The sequence below is a fragment of the Amia ocellicauda genome, chromosome 14 (assembly GCF_036373705.1).
Source record: "Amia ocellicauda isolate fAmiCal2 chromosome 14, fAmiCal2.hap1, whole genome shotgun sequence".
Taxonomy (NCBI): Eukaryota; Metazoa; Chordata; class Actinopteri; order Amiiformes; family Amiidae; genus Amia; species Amia ocellicauda.
Window position 1 is genome coordinate 11,345,898 of NC_089863.1, and position 14,994 is coordinate 11,360,891.

Here is a 14,994-nt window from a genome sequence, read left to right on the forward strand (position 1 = left end):
TGATTTTCTGTTTTAATGTATTTATTTGGAGATATGTCAATTTCCTTTTAAAGAGATTTGTGAGTGACCATGTATTTATTGATGTGTATTATGGACTTGTGTACAATTATAAAAAAACTTTAATATTAAAAACTTGCCTCCTCTTCAAAGACATGCCAAGCCTTTTTTCACAGTGGTTTTTATGGAGCATTAATAAGGGTCAAACTTAAATATTCAATTAATTCATAAATTAATTCGTCAATTCGTAAATTAATGAATCAATTCATAAATCAATTAATTCATTTATTGCGCTGTTTGCCAAGTGATCTTTCAATTTCATTTGGCAAACAAACTTTTTTGATGCTTGTCAATCATCCGAGGAGGCGGGGCGGGGCGGGGAATTTAATATTTTCGTTACGTATTTATACTAAAGTAATACAAAAATTACAAAAGTAATACAGTATAATTGTAAATCTCGAAAAACTACTCACTTCTAAATCTTTTGTAGTCATTTCTGTATTACTTTAGTACAAATACATGTTAATTTGGATTCATATGTTTTTTTTTCTGACTTTATGTGAACGAAAAGACAAATTCGCCTGTTTTCTCATTGGAAATAGGTACATTTCAAAATATCACTGTCCTGGTCACAAAAGCAAAGTTTGTGGGGAATAATAGCCATTTTATATACTTTTGAGGCATAAGCAATTAGGAAATAACACAAAAATTGTTGTGTGAAAGCAATGAGGAATGACTAGTCATGTGAGCAAATGACCTAATGGTGTGGAGTATTTCACACAGTTTGACAAAGTTTGATAGTCATTCAAAGAGTGTGCCGAAGCAATTGAGAAAAACTTTAAAACCAAGAGGAAACAATAACATATTCCTAAATTCCTAAGTATCAAAACATGAAAGGCATGCATTCGCACCATCATAACTCCTGTAGCCACTTATTGACCTCCATAACAGAGCAAGAGAGAGACGCTGAACTTTTGTTATTCCATTTTTTATTAATTGCAGGAAAAAATAAAACATGTCATACTTACAATGTATAATAATAATAGTTAGAATTAGAATTGAAATAACGTGGAAGTATTTTGTCTATGTGACATTACTGTTTGCATGATATAATATTGGATATGTGTTATTGTTTATGCAATTTAATATCAATGATATCAGTTTTGTAATCAAAGCAGTGATCATTTACAGTTAGGAGTAATATGTATTTGGAAAAGTATGTAAGTTAGTATAAGTTTGTAAGTTATCATTATTGTTATTATTATAATGAATCATAAAATTAGACCCTAAGAATGATTCAGCTAACGTGAGGAAAAAATGCCATACTCCATCAATATGAAAGCAAAAAGCATATATAAATATATATATAAAAATAAATATTTTCCGTCTCTATGCCGCTCTCCCACACAGCCTGGGACCTTTGACACTCCGGCACGCTTCCCCCTATAACTCCAGGCCCAGCCATGCGTAGATAAGCAGGGCACCTGCAAGGACAAGGGCCACTGTGAAAATGCACAAACGCACACGTGTACACACATACACATGCATACTCCCATGGCCAATTTAACCTCCCGCTATCCCTCTCTCCACCCACCAGTGAGGAGCTCTTACCCGCAGCAGTGAGGATGGAGGGCACATTCAGAGAGGCACTGGAGATGAACAGATCCGTGAGGCCAACTTTGGTATCACTGAATAGCTGGATTTGTGGAGCGTTGAAGGAACCTGTTTACACAAGTGACACCCTGTTGAGTACTTGATGGCTCAGTGAGACCAAGTGTCTCGGCTCTGAGTCCTGCTCTCTCTTTGTGAGCCGCTCAGAGTGCCATTGAACATTTTCCTAGGGGTCGTCAGATGAGCAGGACCAGGACAGATGGTTGACTTAAAAAAAAAAATTGTTCTACTGTACTAACAGTATCACAGTTAAAAAATAGATCTAGATACAGATATATACATATATTTCTACATCTGCATCTACTAGCAAATGTTTATATCTATATCCTGAACTCATGAAGGTTGTGGAGCTCCAAATGGCTTGTTAAGGCTTGTTAAGGCTCATTAAGGCTTGTTAAGTGCATTAGGGGCTGAAGCAGGCCTGTGTGTGCTGAGCTTACCATTGGTCCCCAGGGTCCCTTTGCCCAGGAATATGAAGAACTGGTCAGTGGAGGAGACTTTGGTCACCACAAATGAACAGGTGATCATGCCACCTGAGAAGGTGCCTCCGGCACTCTGGATATCATTCTGTACAGAGAGAGGGCAAGGGAGAGAGGGAAATGGGGGATGAAAATGAGGCAAATGACAGAGACAGAGGAAGAGAGAGTCAGCGATCTTGTCCCCTCTCTCTCCCTCTCTACTGCACCCGCTGTGAAACTCACAGAGGGCCCAATCACACTCTCTCTCTCTCTCTCAAAGTTGTGGGAAAGGGGGAGGGGTTATTACCGCGGGCAGCAGCTGCAGGGCACTTCCTGTGAAGCTGGCTTTGAAGACGTTGATGCCCCCCTGTGCGTTCTTGGCACAGATGTAGGTCTCGTCATCACCCTGATGGAAGAGGAGTGTAGAGAGTGGTAAAGTATTGTACTGCATGAACCACCCTGTACTGCACTGCTGTACTGTACTGTATTGTAGTCCATGTACTGTATCACACTGTACAGTATTGTATTGCCTTGTACTGTAGTATGTTGTATTGTACAGTATTCCATTGTACTATATAGTATTGCATTGTACTTTAGTGTGTTGACCTGTACAATATTGTACTTTACTGTACTGTTTTACATTGTACTGCATTGAATAGTTTTTAGCACAGTGTAGCGTAAGGTACACTTATAAAATTCAATTAAAGAAGTGAATTTATAGTATCACCTTATCACGAATCCTGGAATCTTGTAGAACTCAATTTCTGTAATAACTGGACGCAGACGCCAATTCCAAAGATATAAATTGTCAAATTTATTCAAAACAAAGACTAAATGTAGCACTACACTAATTATACAAAAGGGAAAAACTAATTAAAATTCAACTCTAGATCAATAAATCAAAGACAAATCACTTCCGTGACCAAATCAAAGACCATGGGATCGCATATGATAACACAAATCGTTAAACAAAAAAAAGGTTATAAACACATTGACTACAATACCGGTTAGTAAGACGAAGGGGTGTCTCTCGTTAGTATTATTAGTCAGACATTAAATAACTACGCAGGTTAGTATTGATGACAGGTAACTTCTCGTTCTATATATATCAGTCTCATTTACGTTTAGGTGCCGAGAAAGATCCTATCATTACTTGTTACCACAATTTCCCTTAACTGATTATTATTCAATGATTAAGGATAGGCAGGGCCACCAATAATCTAATGTCTATTAACTTGTGTCAATTTCAGACTAAACAGTTAAACAGGAGTGAAAAGATATTTCTCGGCGTTGACAGATTTTATTTCTAAAATTATCAACAAAACAGTTTAATGCAACACACATTTATATTTAAGAAAACTAAATGATATTACACATTCTAGAGTTATGAATCACAGATTAACATTTCTAATTGATTTCTCAAATGTCATGAATCATGAACTCCAAACTGTTAAACTTATCTGAACTTCGTCGCAGAGAGGCCTCTCTGCTTCGGGCTCAGATAACAGCACACGGCACGAGGTCCGTGTGGTTTGGAACAAAGGCAGTCCGGTTCGGCTTTGTCCAAGAACTTCCACTCAGTCAATGCACCCGGAAGTTGGGGTTTCGCGAAAATAGAGTCGTTTCCAAACAGATTTTCCACTGGTTTGAAGGCTCCAAGGTTGTGCACAAAATCTTCTTGGCAAGCAGGGTCTCTCACCGTACTTATTTGAAGACAAAGTCTTTGAGGAAAGCAGGGCCCTGTTCATTCCAAGGGTCAAGTTTCTTAAGACTCAAATAGCTATTTAAATGACTGACACTTTCGTATATAGTCGACTTAGTCAATTTTCCAGCTGTAAAACTCCACTGATCAGGTGGGCACAGGCGGGCAGTGCAGTCTGTAAAGTTCTTTATTTAATAAAGTCCTTCTCCCAGTTTAACTCTTCTGTTGCCGGCAAAGACTTGGTTGGTTTCTGGTTCCGGTTCTGGCAACAGAGCTACAGGTTGAGCTGTGGCAGCGAGTTACTGGTTCAGGTGAGAGACAGAGAGAGAGAGAGAGAGAGAGAGAGAGAGAGACTGTCCGCTGTTCCTTATAGTCTGTCAGATCAATAGGTGATTGGTCCCTGAGTTCTTGAGATTGGATTTCGGTTTCAGCCCCCAGTGTCCTATTGGAGGGGGGCTTGATTTATGACTGATGTCAATCCATGCCATCTTTTGGAAATGCCGGTTGGCCCGGGTTCGTAGCTCTATGTCGGGATTTCGGCTCTCATCCACTTCAAAGAGTTTTTATCACCTACAGGGCCCTTTCTCCAGACATCTCATAGCAGGATTCCAAACTATTTGGCCTCTTCTCGGTGCCATCCTCCCCAAAACTGTCACTTTGATGCAAACCAGTTCCAAGCTGATGAGCTAAGGAAATCTGATAACTTTGGGGGGGGAGAGGTCTTCTTTAGATCAGTGCTTCAGCTCAGAGCCCAAATGCTCTTATCCAAATACACCCAACATAACGCTACATACCCCCTTTCTTGAATGGGACTGAGGTCGACTAGGACGTTATCCCCTTCAAGACAAAATAAGACGTTAAGCATTTATCTCAAAGTTATGTAACAGAATTCAACAGTGGACTTCACCATTCATGACCCCGAGAAATCAAAGAAAACAAACTAATAGTTCATTATTTAAGCAGAATGTATTCCAATCAAATTGACAATCCTATACTAGCACATATACAGGTTACATATTATAACACAAGTACGTTAAAACAAAAAAACAAAAACAATTGGTATTAGTATTACTCAGTATATTGAGTGTGGTTACTGATGGTAACCAATAGGGGGAAGTTGATTAACAGAGGGAGGTGACTGGGAATTCAAGGGTTATTAAGGCACGTGATCTTCACTATCACTTTCACCGATGTCTATAGTGGGTAGGGACCTGGGTTCGAATGGTTGGCTTACATGGTAAGCCGGTACTCCCTTGAGGTTATGCACTCTGTAGTTCAATACATGCAGACGTTTGGCTAGTATCCATATCACACTTCCTGTTATGATCCAGCCACTCAGGAGCAACGTTATGAGTACCATATCCCCAGCCCCCCAGCCGTGAGACAGCCTGTGCTTTCTCTCACGTGACTCTAGGAGGGTGGTCTGCAAACCGGTTTGGTCTATTGCAAACTCTATGATTTTAGTGCCCTCCATTTTTACCTTTTCGCTAAGAACGCTGTCCAATTTACAATTGTGTCCCCGGAAGGCGTCTACAATTTCAAATTCAGTTTCATATCGCTCAGAGTCTAACTGGTACAGAGCTAAATCATCGAAGTGAGTGATGCCCCCTTTAGGGACATGCACAAAAATGGTCTCATTGGGAAGTACCTTGGTGGCTGTATCATGTCTGTCATTCAATTCCACCTGCTTTGGTGGTTGCACTTGAGCCCACAACTTGTTCCGTTTACAATCGATAAGCGGTGCTAACCTGTTCAAAAGATCCTGACCAATGATCAACTTCTCGGTTTCAACTTGGGAAATATAGACTGGGTGAACGAATTTCATCTTCCCAAAAGTGAATTCTAACCACGCCTTTCGAGTGAGCTGTGCCTTAGTCTCTGTGTAACTTGTAATGTTCACACTACAAGTTTCCACTTTCAGTTGTTGGTCTGAGGTTTCCATAATTTGTTTCAGGTTGCCAAATGTGGTGGCGGACATTAAACAAATTTCAGCCCCAGTGTCCAACAAGGCTCCACACTTCCATACACTCTCAATGGTCACTTCTATGTAAACTCGCTTGGCTCTGCCTCTCTGTGTCAGGTCACCCAGTAACATCGTCAAAGGTTCAGCTTGCTTGCAGGCAGCTTCCCCCACTGGGAGGTCCCAGTGAGCTGATGTGTCAGGGAAACCCCCCTGCCGTTCCTCCCATCCAATCAAACACACAGAGGCGGGGACAGGGGGTGGCTCCGAAGCTAGTCCCAGCTCAGGTGGCAGGTCCGGCCCTTTACCCTGGCTACTAATTTCCATTTTGGGAAGAGGGGGCAACGAGAGCAGAGCTAAGCGTTGCAGCAGCTCAGAACCTGCAGCCTTGCTCAGAGATTGAGTTGACCCTACTGGGCTAGGAGCAGATTGCTTTTCCTCATACTTTTCCTTGTAAGCCTGGGGGTCTCGGGTTCTGTCCTTGGGCATCCCGGACCCCTTTAACTCCAGTGGAGAAACAGGGCACTCAGAGTGCACTGCCAGTACTCGGGTGCTTGTGTCTTTACCATCAGAAGCGCTATTGTACTTGCTTTCCCAAGCTTTTTGTGCCATTTTATGAATTTCGGCCATGTTCATATGCATAGCGTCTGCATGTAATATGATCATTTCCTTAATCGCTGGAAACAAATTAGCAACAAACAAACCCTTAAAGCTCACTTCTTCCTCAGACCCGGGTCGATCTTGACCCGCAAAATAGGTTTTCCTAAGTTTCTCATAATAATCGCAGGGGGACTCGTATTTACCCTGTTTGATCTGGTGTGCGGCAGTCACTGCTGCCACTGGGTCAATGAACCTGGAATAGTCCCTAATTAATGCTCTGCACAATCGAGGAAAACTATCGCAGACCATGGACCCTTGCCTCTCCATCCAAGAATGGACTTGGCGAGAGGTGGTTTTGTGGATTAGGAGAACCTTTTCCTTCTCCGTAGCATCAGGATAGAAACGCAAAGCATACTTAATGTCCTTAATATACGCTTCCACATTTCCTTCCTTGTCTGCTGGGTTAAAAACCTCACAATCTTTAGCCAGCTCTCTCAGCTGTCGCATGTCAACCTTTCGGTCCGGACTCTCGGGGGAGGAATTTCGCCGGTGCGACGGGCTTCTTGCCCTGGGTGGGGACTGACTACGGGCAGGGGACAGATTACGGCGAGGCAACCCTGGGCTTAGATATGGAGACGGTGTACGACTCTGTATCCTGGCCAGTTCTGGCTGTTCCCTTTTTCTGTCTGGCGTCGGCTTTGCAGCCTGCCGAGATGCAGTTTTTAGGGCCTCTATTTGTTGCCTGAGATACTCATTTTCAACGTCACGTGATCTGAGTTCTCCCCTAAGCTCCTGATTTACTCTCTTTGTTTCTTCACTGTCCCTTTTAAAATGTCTGACCTCGCCTTCGAGTATCTCCATTTTTAAAGTACCCTTATATTTCTCCATGACGGTTTTGTGAAGACGCGCTTTCAAAACATCACGGTCCTTGACAGCTATCCTCTCATTTTCTGCTGCTTTATCTCTGTCATTTTTCAGATCTTTTACTTGACTCAGAATTGTTTCAAATTCTTCTTGACATTCTCTTAATTCATTTCTTAATTGCCCCCTTTGTTCAATTAAATCCTCTCTTTCAGCATCCAACATAATTACTTGATTTCCACAAGCCTCTAGTCTTCCTTCGAGTTCTAAAGCCATTCCATTCAGTTCGGCTCTTTCGTCTTTCACTTTCGCATACTTTTCTCCTAGCTTTTTCAATTTTTCAAATTTACTTATGCTCAAATCCACTAGCCTTGAGCTCGCAAGCGCTAAGCTAGACACAACCTTCACAACATCTATCGACTCCTCTTTTTCGAGTTGTGTCGTAGTGTCGTTCAACAACTGAGTTCGACGCGACTCTACTTCATCAAAGTCCAAACCGCCTAGGCTTTCAATGTACTCGGGGATCTCAATCCCTGATACTTTCATAATCAATGCTTCACATGGGGACATTTGGGTCGTCATTGTTTTTGGTTATTCAGTAACAACCCAACCAAACAGTAAGAGATTAATCACTTAATGACTCTAATGCCAAAACTTAGAATATCAACAATTTACCACAAGTAACTAAACAGACTTAACCTTTTGTGACTTTGGAAACCATACACATACCACGTGGGCAATTCTAGAGCGTCCTCTAGAGTACAAACAGTGTATTGTGCCTACAAAAGTTTTCTTGTTTCAAAACTTTGGAATCTGGATTTCTGGACAAAGCTATCCAATAACTATTACAGAAATTAGTTCTTTTCAGTCTAAGATTCCTCACACGGGGCACCAATTATGTAGCGTAAGGTACACTTATAAAATTCAATTAAAGAAGTGAATTTATAGTATCACCTTATCACGAATCCTGGAATCTTGTAGAACTCAATTTCTGTAATAATTGGACGCAGACACCAATTCCAAAGATATAAATTGTCAAATTTATTCAAAACAAAGACTAAATGTAGCACTACACTAATTATACAAAAGGGAAAAACTAATTCAAATTCAACTCTAGATCAACAAATCAAAGACAAATCACTTCCATGACCAAATCAAAGACCATGGGATCGCATATGATAACACAAATCGTTAAACAAAAAAAAGGATATAAACACATTGACTACAATACCGGTTAGTAAGACGAAGGTGAGTCTCTCATTAGTATTGTTAGTCAGACATTAAATAACTACGCAGGTTAGTATTTATGTCAGGTAACTTCTCGTTATATATATATCAGTCTCATTTACGTTTAGGTGCCGAGAAAGATCCTATCATTACTTGTTACCACAATTTCCCTTAACTGATTATTATTCAATGATTAAGGATAGGCAGGGCCACCAATAATCTAATGTCTATTAACTTGTGTCAATTTCAGACTAAACAGTTAAACAGGAGTGAGAAGATATTTCTCGGCGTTGACAGATTTTATTTCTAAAATTATCTACAAAACAGTTTAATGCAACACACATTTATATTTAAGAAAACTAAATGATATTACACATTCTAGAGTTATGAATCACAGATTAACATTTCTAATTGATTTCTCAAATGTCATGAATCATGAACTCCAAACTGTTAAACTTATCTGAACTTCGTCGCAGAGAGGCCTCTCTGTCTTCGGGCTCAGATAACAGCACACGGCACGAGGTCCGTGTGGTTTGGAACAAAGGCAGTCCGGTTCGGCTTTGTCCAAGAACTTCCACTCAGTCGATGCACCTGGAAGTTGGGGTTTCGCGAAAGTAGAGTCGTTTCCAAACAGATTTTCCACTGGTTTGAAGGCTCCAAGGTTGTGCACAAAATCTTCTTGGCAAGCAGGGTCTCTCACCATACTTATTTGAAGACAAAGTCTTTGAGGAAAGCAGGGCCCTGTTCGTTCCAAGGGTCAAGTTTCTTAAGACTCAAATAGCTATTTAAATGACTGACACTTTCGTATATAGTCGACTTAGTCAATTGTCCAGCTGTAAAACTCCACTGATCAGGTGGGCACAGGCGGGCAGTGCAGTCTGTAAAGTTCTTTATTTAATAAAGTCCTTCTCCCAGTTTAACTCTTCTGTTGCCGGCAAAGACTTGGTTGGTTTCTGGTTCCGGTTCTGGCAACAGAGCTACAGGTTGAGCTGTGGCAGCGAGTTACTGGTTCAGGTGAGAGAGAGAGAGAGAGAGAGAGAGAGAGAGAGAGACTGTGCGCTGTTCCTTATAGTCTGTCAGATCAATAGGTGATTGGTCCCTGAGTTCTTGAGATTGGATTTCGGTTTCAGCCCCCAGTGTCCTATTGGAGGGGGGCTTGATTTATGACTGATGTCAATCCATTCCATCTTTTGGAAATGCCGGTTGGCCCGGGTTCGTAGCTCTATGTCGGGATTTCGGCTCTCATCCACTTCAAAGAGTTTTTATCACCTACAGGCCCCTTTCTCCAGACATCTCATAGCAGAATTCCAAACTATTTGGCCTCTTCTCGGTGCCATCCTCCCCAAAACTGTCACTTTGATGCAAACCAGTTCCAAGCTGATGAGCTAAGGAAATCTGATAACTTTGGGGGGGGAGAGGTCTTCTTTAGATCAGTGCTTCAGCTCAGAGCCCAAATGCTCTTATCCAAATACACCCAACATAACGCTACAACGGTGCCTTGTACCTTTACAGGGAAGGGGCAACTTGAGCAAAAATGTCTTGAGAAAGGGTTATGTATTGCATAGTAGCAATACAAGTATTGAATGTGCAGGGTTGACACAAAAATGGCAAAAATAGAATAATGAAGAAATAGAACAAAATTAAATAACACGAATGGCAATAGCTGCCACGGGGTAATTTCACCTCCTTCACAATGTGATTGTACTATAACTGTAGTTGTACTGTAGTTATGTTATTTACAGTATTGTACTATATGGCCTTGGTTGTACTGTGTTTTACTGTACTGTAGTATTTCATACTGCACTGTGCTGAACAGTATTACCTGAACCTTGTCCTTGGACAGCCCCACGCACAGGTACCCCAGCGATTCCCCGCTGACCTCATACTGGACGCTCAGGGTGCTCAAATTCAGGAGGTGCCGGGCCATGAAGAAGCAGCTGGAACCAGGGTTACAGTTGGGGGGTGTGCTGATGCACAGGTTCACTGTACCGCAGCCCACCCTGGAGACAGACAGCTGCCACACACACACACACACGCACACAGCCAGGGGGAGAAAACACAGCGTCAAAACTCACGGTGCCAATACAGGGAGCCGTGATAACAGACAGACAGAGACTGGAGACAAGATATCAAAGACACATGCAGAGGTCAGAGGTAGGGACAAGGGACACAAGAATTGAGTCTGAGACCAGAGACTGGAGGATAGAGATTAGAGACAATGGATTTGAGTGTGAGATTGATATTCAGGTCAGAGGCAGAGAGATGGACACTGATATACAGTTACACACACTACACAAGGAGCAGCTTGGGAGCTGGAGGGCTGGGCGGGTGTAGACTCACCGGTGCCAGGGTGGTATTGGCAGTACTGCCAGCAGTAGAAACTGCTGTGCTTTTGGCATTTACAGGCATAGTACTGCCAGTAGAATTAGCTGCACGGATGGATGAAGCTGCAGTAGTAGTACTAGTTGCATGGGTGGAAGAAGCTGCAGTAGTAGTACTAGTTGCATGGATGGATGAAGCTGCAGTATTGGTATTAGTTGCACGGATGGATGAAGCTGCAGTAGTGGTATTAGTTGCATGGATGGATGAAGCTGCAGTATTGGTATTAGTTGCAATGGTGGAAGAAGCTGCAGTATTGGTATTAGGTTCAAGGATGGATGAAGCTGCAGTATTGGTATTAGTTGCACCGGTGGAAGAAGCTGCATTAGTGGTATTAGCTGTGTCAGCTGCATCAGTGGTATAAACTACATCAGTGGTATTAGCTGCCGCACAGCCCACTGCCACAGTGACCAGTAGGCCAAGGAAAAGAGTCTTGTCTAACATCTGGAAAGAAAGCAGAGCAATATGTCAGTACATTGACTGAAGCAGAGGGAAGTGTCACCCCCGCCCACCACCCTGTATCACCCTGCCTTTGGGAGCTACTCACTGATACACTGTAAAATGCAGGACCATCAACTACAATGTAATTACACTGTGACCAGAGTGTACTTACAAAGGGAAATGCGTGACAGAAACACAGGGGAATACTGGTATCAAAAACTTGATTACACAGGCTGACAGAGACTGGAAAAAGAGAAGATTGTGGGAATACTAATATTTCCTCTGGAATGACACAGCATTTAGCTGGCAAAATACACATGTGATACAGTGCAATTGTAGCAGTGGCGTAGCAACGGGTGTGTCAGGGTGTGCCTGTGCCACCCAAAGAGGCAGCTGGCACACCAAGAAATCAGATGCAGAATGCATTTTTTGTTATAGCCTTATGCTGGGGTCTCACTACACGATTTCTACAATCCGAACCGATGTTGTGCACAGTGCGCAGCTCACACTTAACCGCTATTTTGCACCGAATTGATGTCTTTTGCGTGGTGAAGCAGCGCGCACAGCCGAGCCTTCAGTACAGACACACTGACTGATCCGACATCCCTGTCGTGCATCTGCGTCACAGCCTCCGCACTCCCACATCCCGCAGAAACACAGTGATCCGCACAGAGAGAAGAAACCCACACGGACTGCACATTTACAGGACACGTTCATGAAGTGCAGATGTCCGCAGTTATGCGCAGATCTGCGCTGCTCCACCAATGGGATCAGTGCATTTCTGCAGATCTGTGTAGAACTGCGGAAATCTGCGCAACAAGAGCACGACCACAAACTGATGTTGCTGTCCGTGTTCGTGTGTCGGACAAACACAAACAGCGCAGAGAAAAGAGGATGAGTGTGAAGACACGGCCGAGAGAGAGAGCTGCACTGAGAGACACACAGCTCTGTCCATCCCACACTGTGAGCAGCGCAGTGTAGGGGCGATATTTAGCGCAGACCTGGTCAATTACAGATACTAACTGGTGTTTGAAAATATTATTTTCCTGTATTAGAGTATTTTTAAATAACCTGCGCCGAAACAACCGTTGGTATTTAAGTATTTTAATAAATCTTTAATCTTATTCTCCTGTCTTGTTTCTTCTTCTGTTTCTTCTTCATCAGCTCGGCTCTCATTGGCTGCTGATGACGTCAATATGAAACGCGTTTAATAAACTCAGCGGCTCCGACTCTTACGATCAGATCGGAGGAGCGACGCGTCAGCCCGGCTCTCACTGCGCGACCAGCGGCCTGTGACCATCAGAGCCGATGTGTCTAAGGGCCAAATCAGGCTCAAAATCGTGTAGTGTGATCCCATCATTAGGCTATTGTGGTCTAATTATAAATATAAAATAATAAAAGACTATGTAAAGAATGATTGCATAATAATGCTACTACTGTGTTGTAGAGAAAATTCGATGTGGCACACCAAGTGTTTCAGATGCACACCCACAGTCTCTTTTCTGGCTACGCTACTGAATTGTAGTGTAATTACATTGTAGTTAACACTTTTTTGTGTATAGGCTTCACAGAAAGAAACCAGATTCAAAATACAGATTCAATGAATAAATTATGTTTTTTTTTTATTGCATTGCTACCAGTTTTTCTGTACATGTTGAGTCAGCTTGTGGGGCACAGAGGACAACAGGGCTTTTCTTGCTACTTCCCGTGTCCTTTTAGTTGTGGATGCATTACACTTGCATGATGTTTGATTTCACTCTCGCTTTAAAGCCATGGCAACACCCACCAGTCAGTCCACTAAGCTGTTGTGGAATGACTGTGGTACAATGGCATTAAAATGTTTCTTTTGAAATGGATCATAATTGGTGGTTACATCAAGATCTTTCAGCAAGATCAGTCCAACCCAAATAAACACATACAAAACCATTAAATAAAAACAAAACAAAAATAGTTTAAAATATGTCAATACATAAATAAATACATCTCTTTTATACCAGCAAATATTCTATAAAATATATACATACTTACACATAAATTAATAGCTAAATAAAGTGATTATTTTTACACCTGCCAGAAATATAAATACATAATTGACTTAATTGAAGTAAATGCATAAATACAAACATACATACATAACCTAACAAATAAATCAATGTATTGTTGACCCTCACCCTCTCTGTGTCAGAGTGCCGTCTCTGGGTGTGTGTCCGCTCTGGGCTACCAAAGGGTTCTGTGAAAGTTATGCCCTCTCTTCCTTTATAGGGGGTGGGGGGGGAGTTACCGAGATGTACCAGGCTGGAGCTGGAGTAGCAGGACTGGGACAATGCAAGATGCTGTGTTGGCAACCGTGGTGCAACACAGCCATCCACATAACAAAGTGGCACGTACATGGCAAGGTAATTAGGTGGGGGGGGGGGGGGGGTGGCGATACAAGGTAAAGGGGGCTGGCATCTCTCTGTGCTCTATTGTTCTCTGTTGGCAACTGAAACACACAAAATGAAAAGATTCCACAACAAACTTTCGGTGTGTACGAGGGAAGGGGGGATTAAAGTAATAATAAGTGTCCCTCTTATTAATTATGTATAATCAAAAAGTGTATTATGAGTGTGTCAAAGCAGTATTGAAGTTTATTTTATTACCCTATTTGAAAGAGGGACACTTTTTAGCCAGTTGTTTGACTTTGTTATTATTAATGTTTTATAAAGTAAATGTTAATCACATATTAAACATTTATAATTAACTAATAACACTTTCATAAACAGTCCATTATTATAAAGTGTTACCATAATAATAATAATAATAATAATAATAATAATAATAATAATAATAATAATAATAATAATAATATCAGACACCCTTACCCAGGGCAACTGTCAGTACTGAATAGAGCAATAGAAAACAAAAGAGGTACAACAGTACTGTGTTCAATAGGGGTCAGATCAGGGCTTGTCTTATAGAAAGAGTAGGGTGAGAGGAGAGCAGGAGTAAGGGACTGAGTAACAAAAGACAGCAATAGAGAAGATATTAGTTCAAATTGAAGAGCAATAAAGTAGGGTGCGGTGGGATCTCTTGCTGCCTCACTCACCCCATCTCAAAACATATCGGAATAATCTCCAAGACTAAATAGATACGTTTCCTGCCTTCCTGCCTATAAGATTACAGGCACTGGAGAGAGGAATAGCTCAGACGGATGCAATTCCAGATTATCTAGCTACAGTGTGTCAAATAAAACAGACGATTGTCCATTCTGATTCATGCTGGTAAATAGAGGCGTCTGCCTTTTTTAAGGGTGCTGGAGGTCCCAGTGGGAAATAGTTTAGGTTCAGATACTGTCCCTTTGATAGAGCATTAACCAAAGTTAAAGCAAGAACCCAAGTCTCTTTGGAGAGGGAAGAGGGGAGAAGGAAGCAAAGAGTGAAGAGGAGAGAAAAGAACCGAAAGTAACAGAACAGCACAGATGGAAAAGAAAGAAAACACACAATACAAGTAAATGTCAAAGGCTCAGAGCGTGTCCAGGCAGGTAGCACAGTAAAAATAGCACACATGATCGGATTTTTGCTGGGAAGGAAGAAAGAAGAGGGAAACCACCAACAGGTGAACAATACAGAGCGCTGTCTTCCCGCACAGAAATTCCTGCATAAATTGTCCATCACATTCTGCTGCTTAGCCCTGGGAGAGCAAACACAGATTGCACTCAA

General features: G+C 41.9%; 1 protein-coding gene across 1 annotated transcript; it reads right to left on the bottom strand.

Annotated features, from left to right (window-relative positions):
- Positions 1-1,022: 1,022 nt before the first annotated feature.
- On the bottom strand, positions 1,023-13,653 carry LOC136768021 (putative ferric-chelate reductase 1). Its single transcript, XM_066722077.1, has 6 exons — positions 13,468-13,653; positions 10,299-11,299; positions 2,434-2,532; positions 2,109-2,235; positions 1,609-1,719; positions 1,023-1,481 (listed from the first exon to the last, which is right to left on the bottom strand). The coding sequence occupies exons 2-6, from the start codon at positions 10,401-10,403 to the stop codon at positions 1,441-1,443; spliced, it is 483 nt and encodes a 160-aa protein (XP_066578174.1). The 5' UTR covers positions 10,404-11,299; positions 13,468-13,653; the 3' UTR covers positions 1,023-1,440.
- Positions 13,654-14,994: the final 1,341 nt, after the last annotated feature.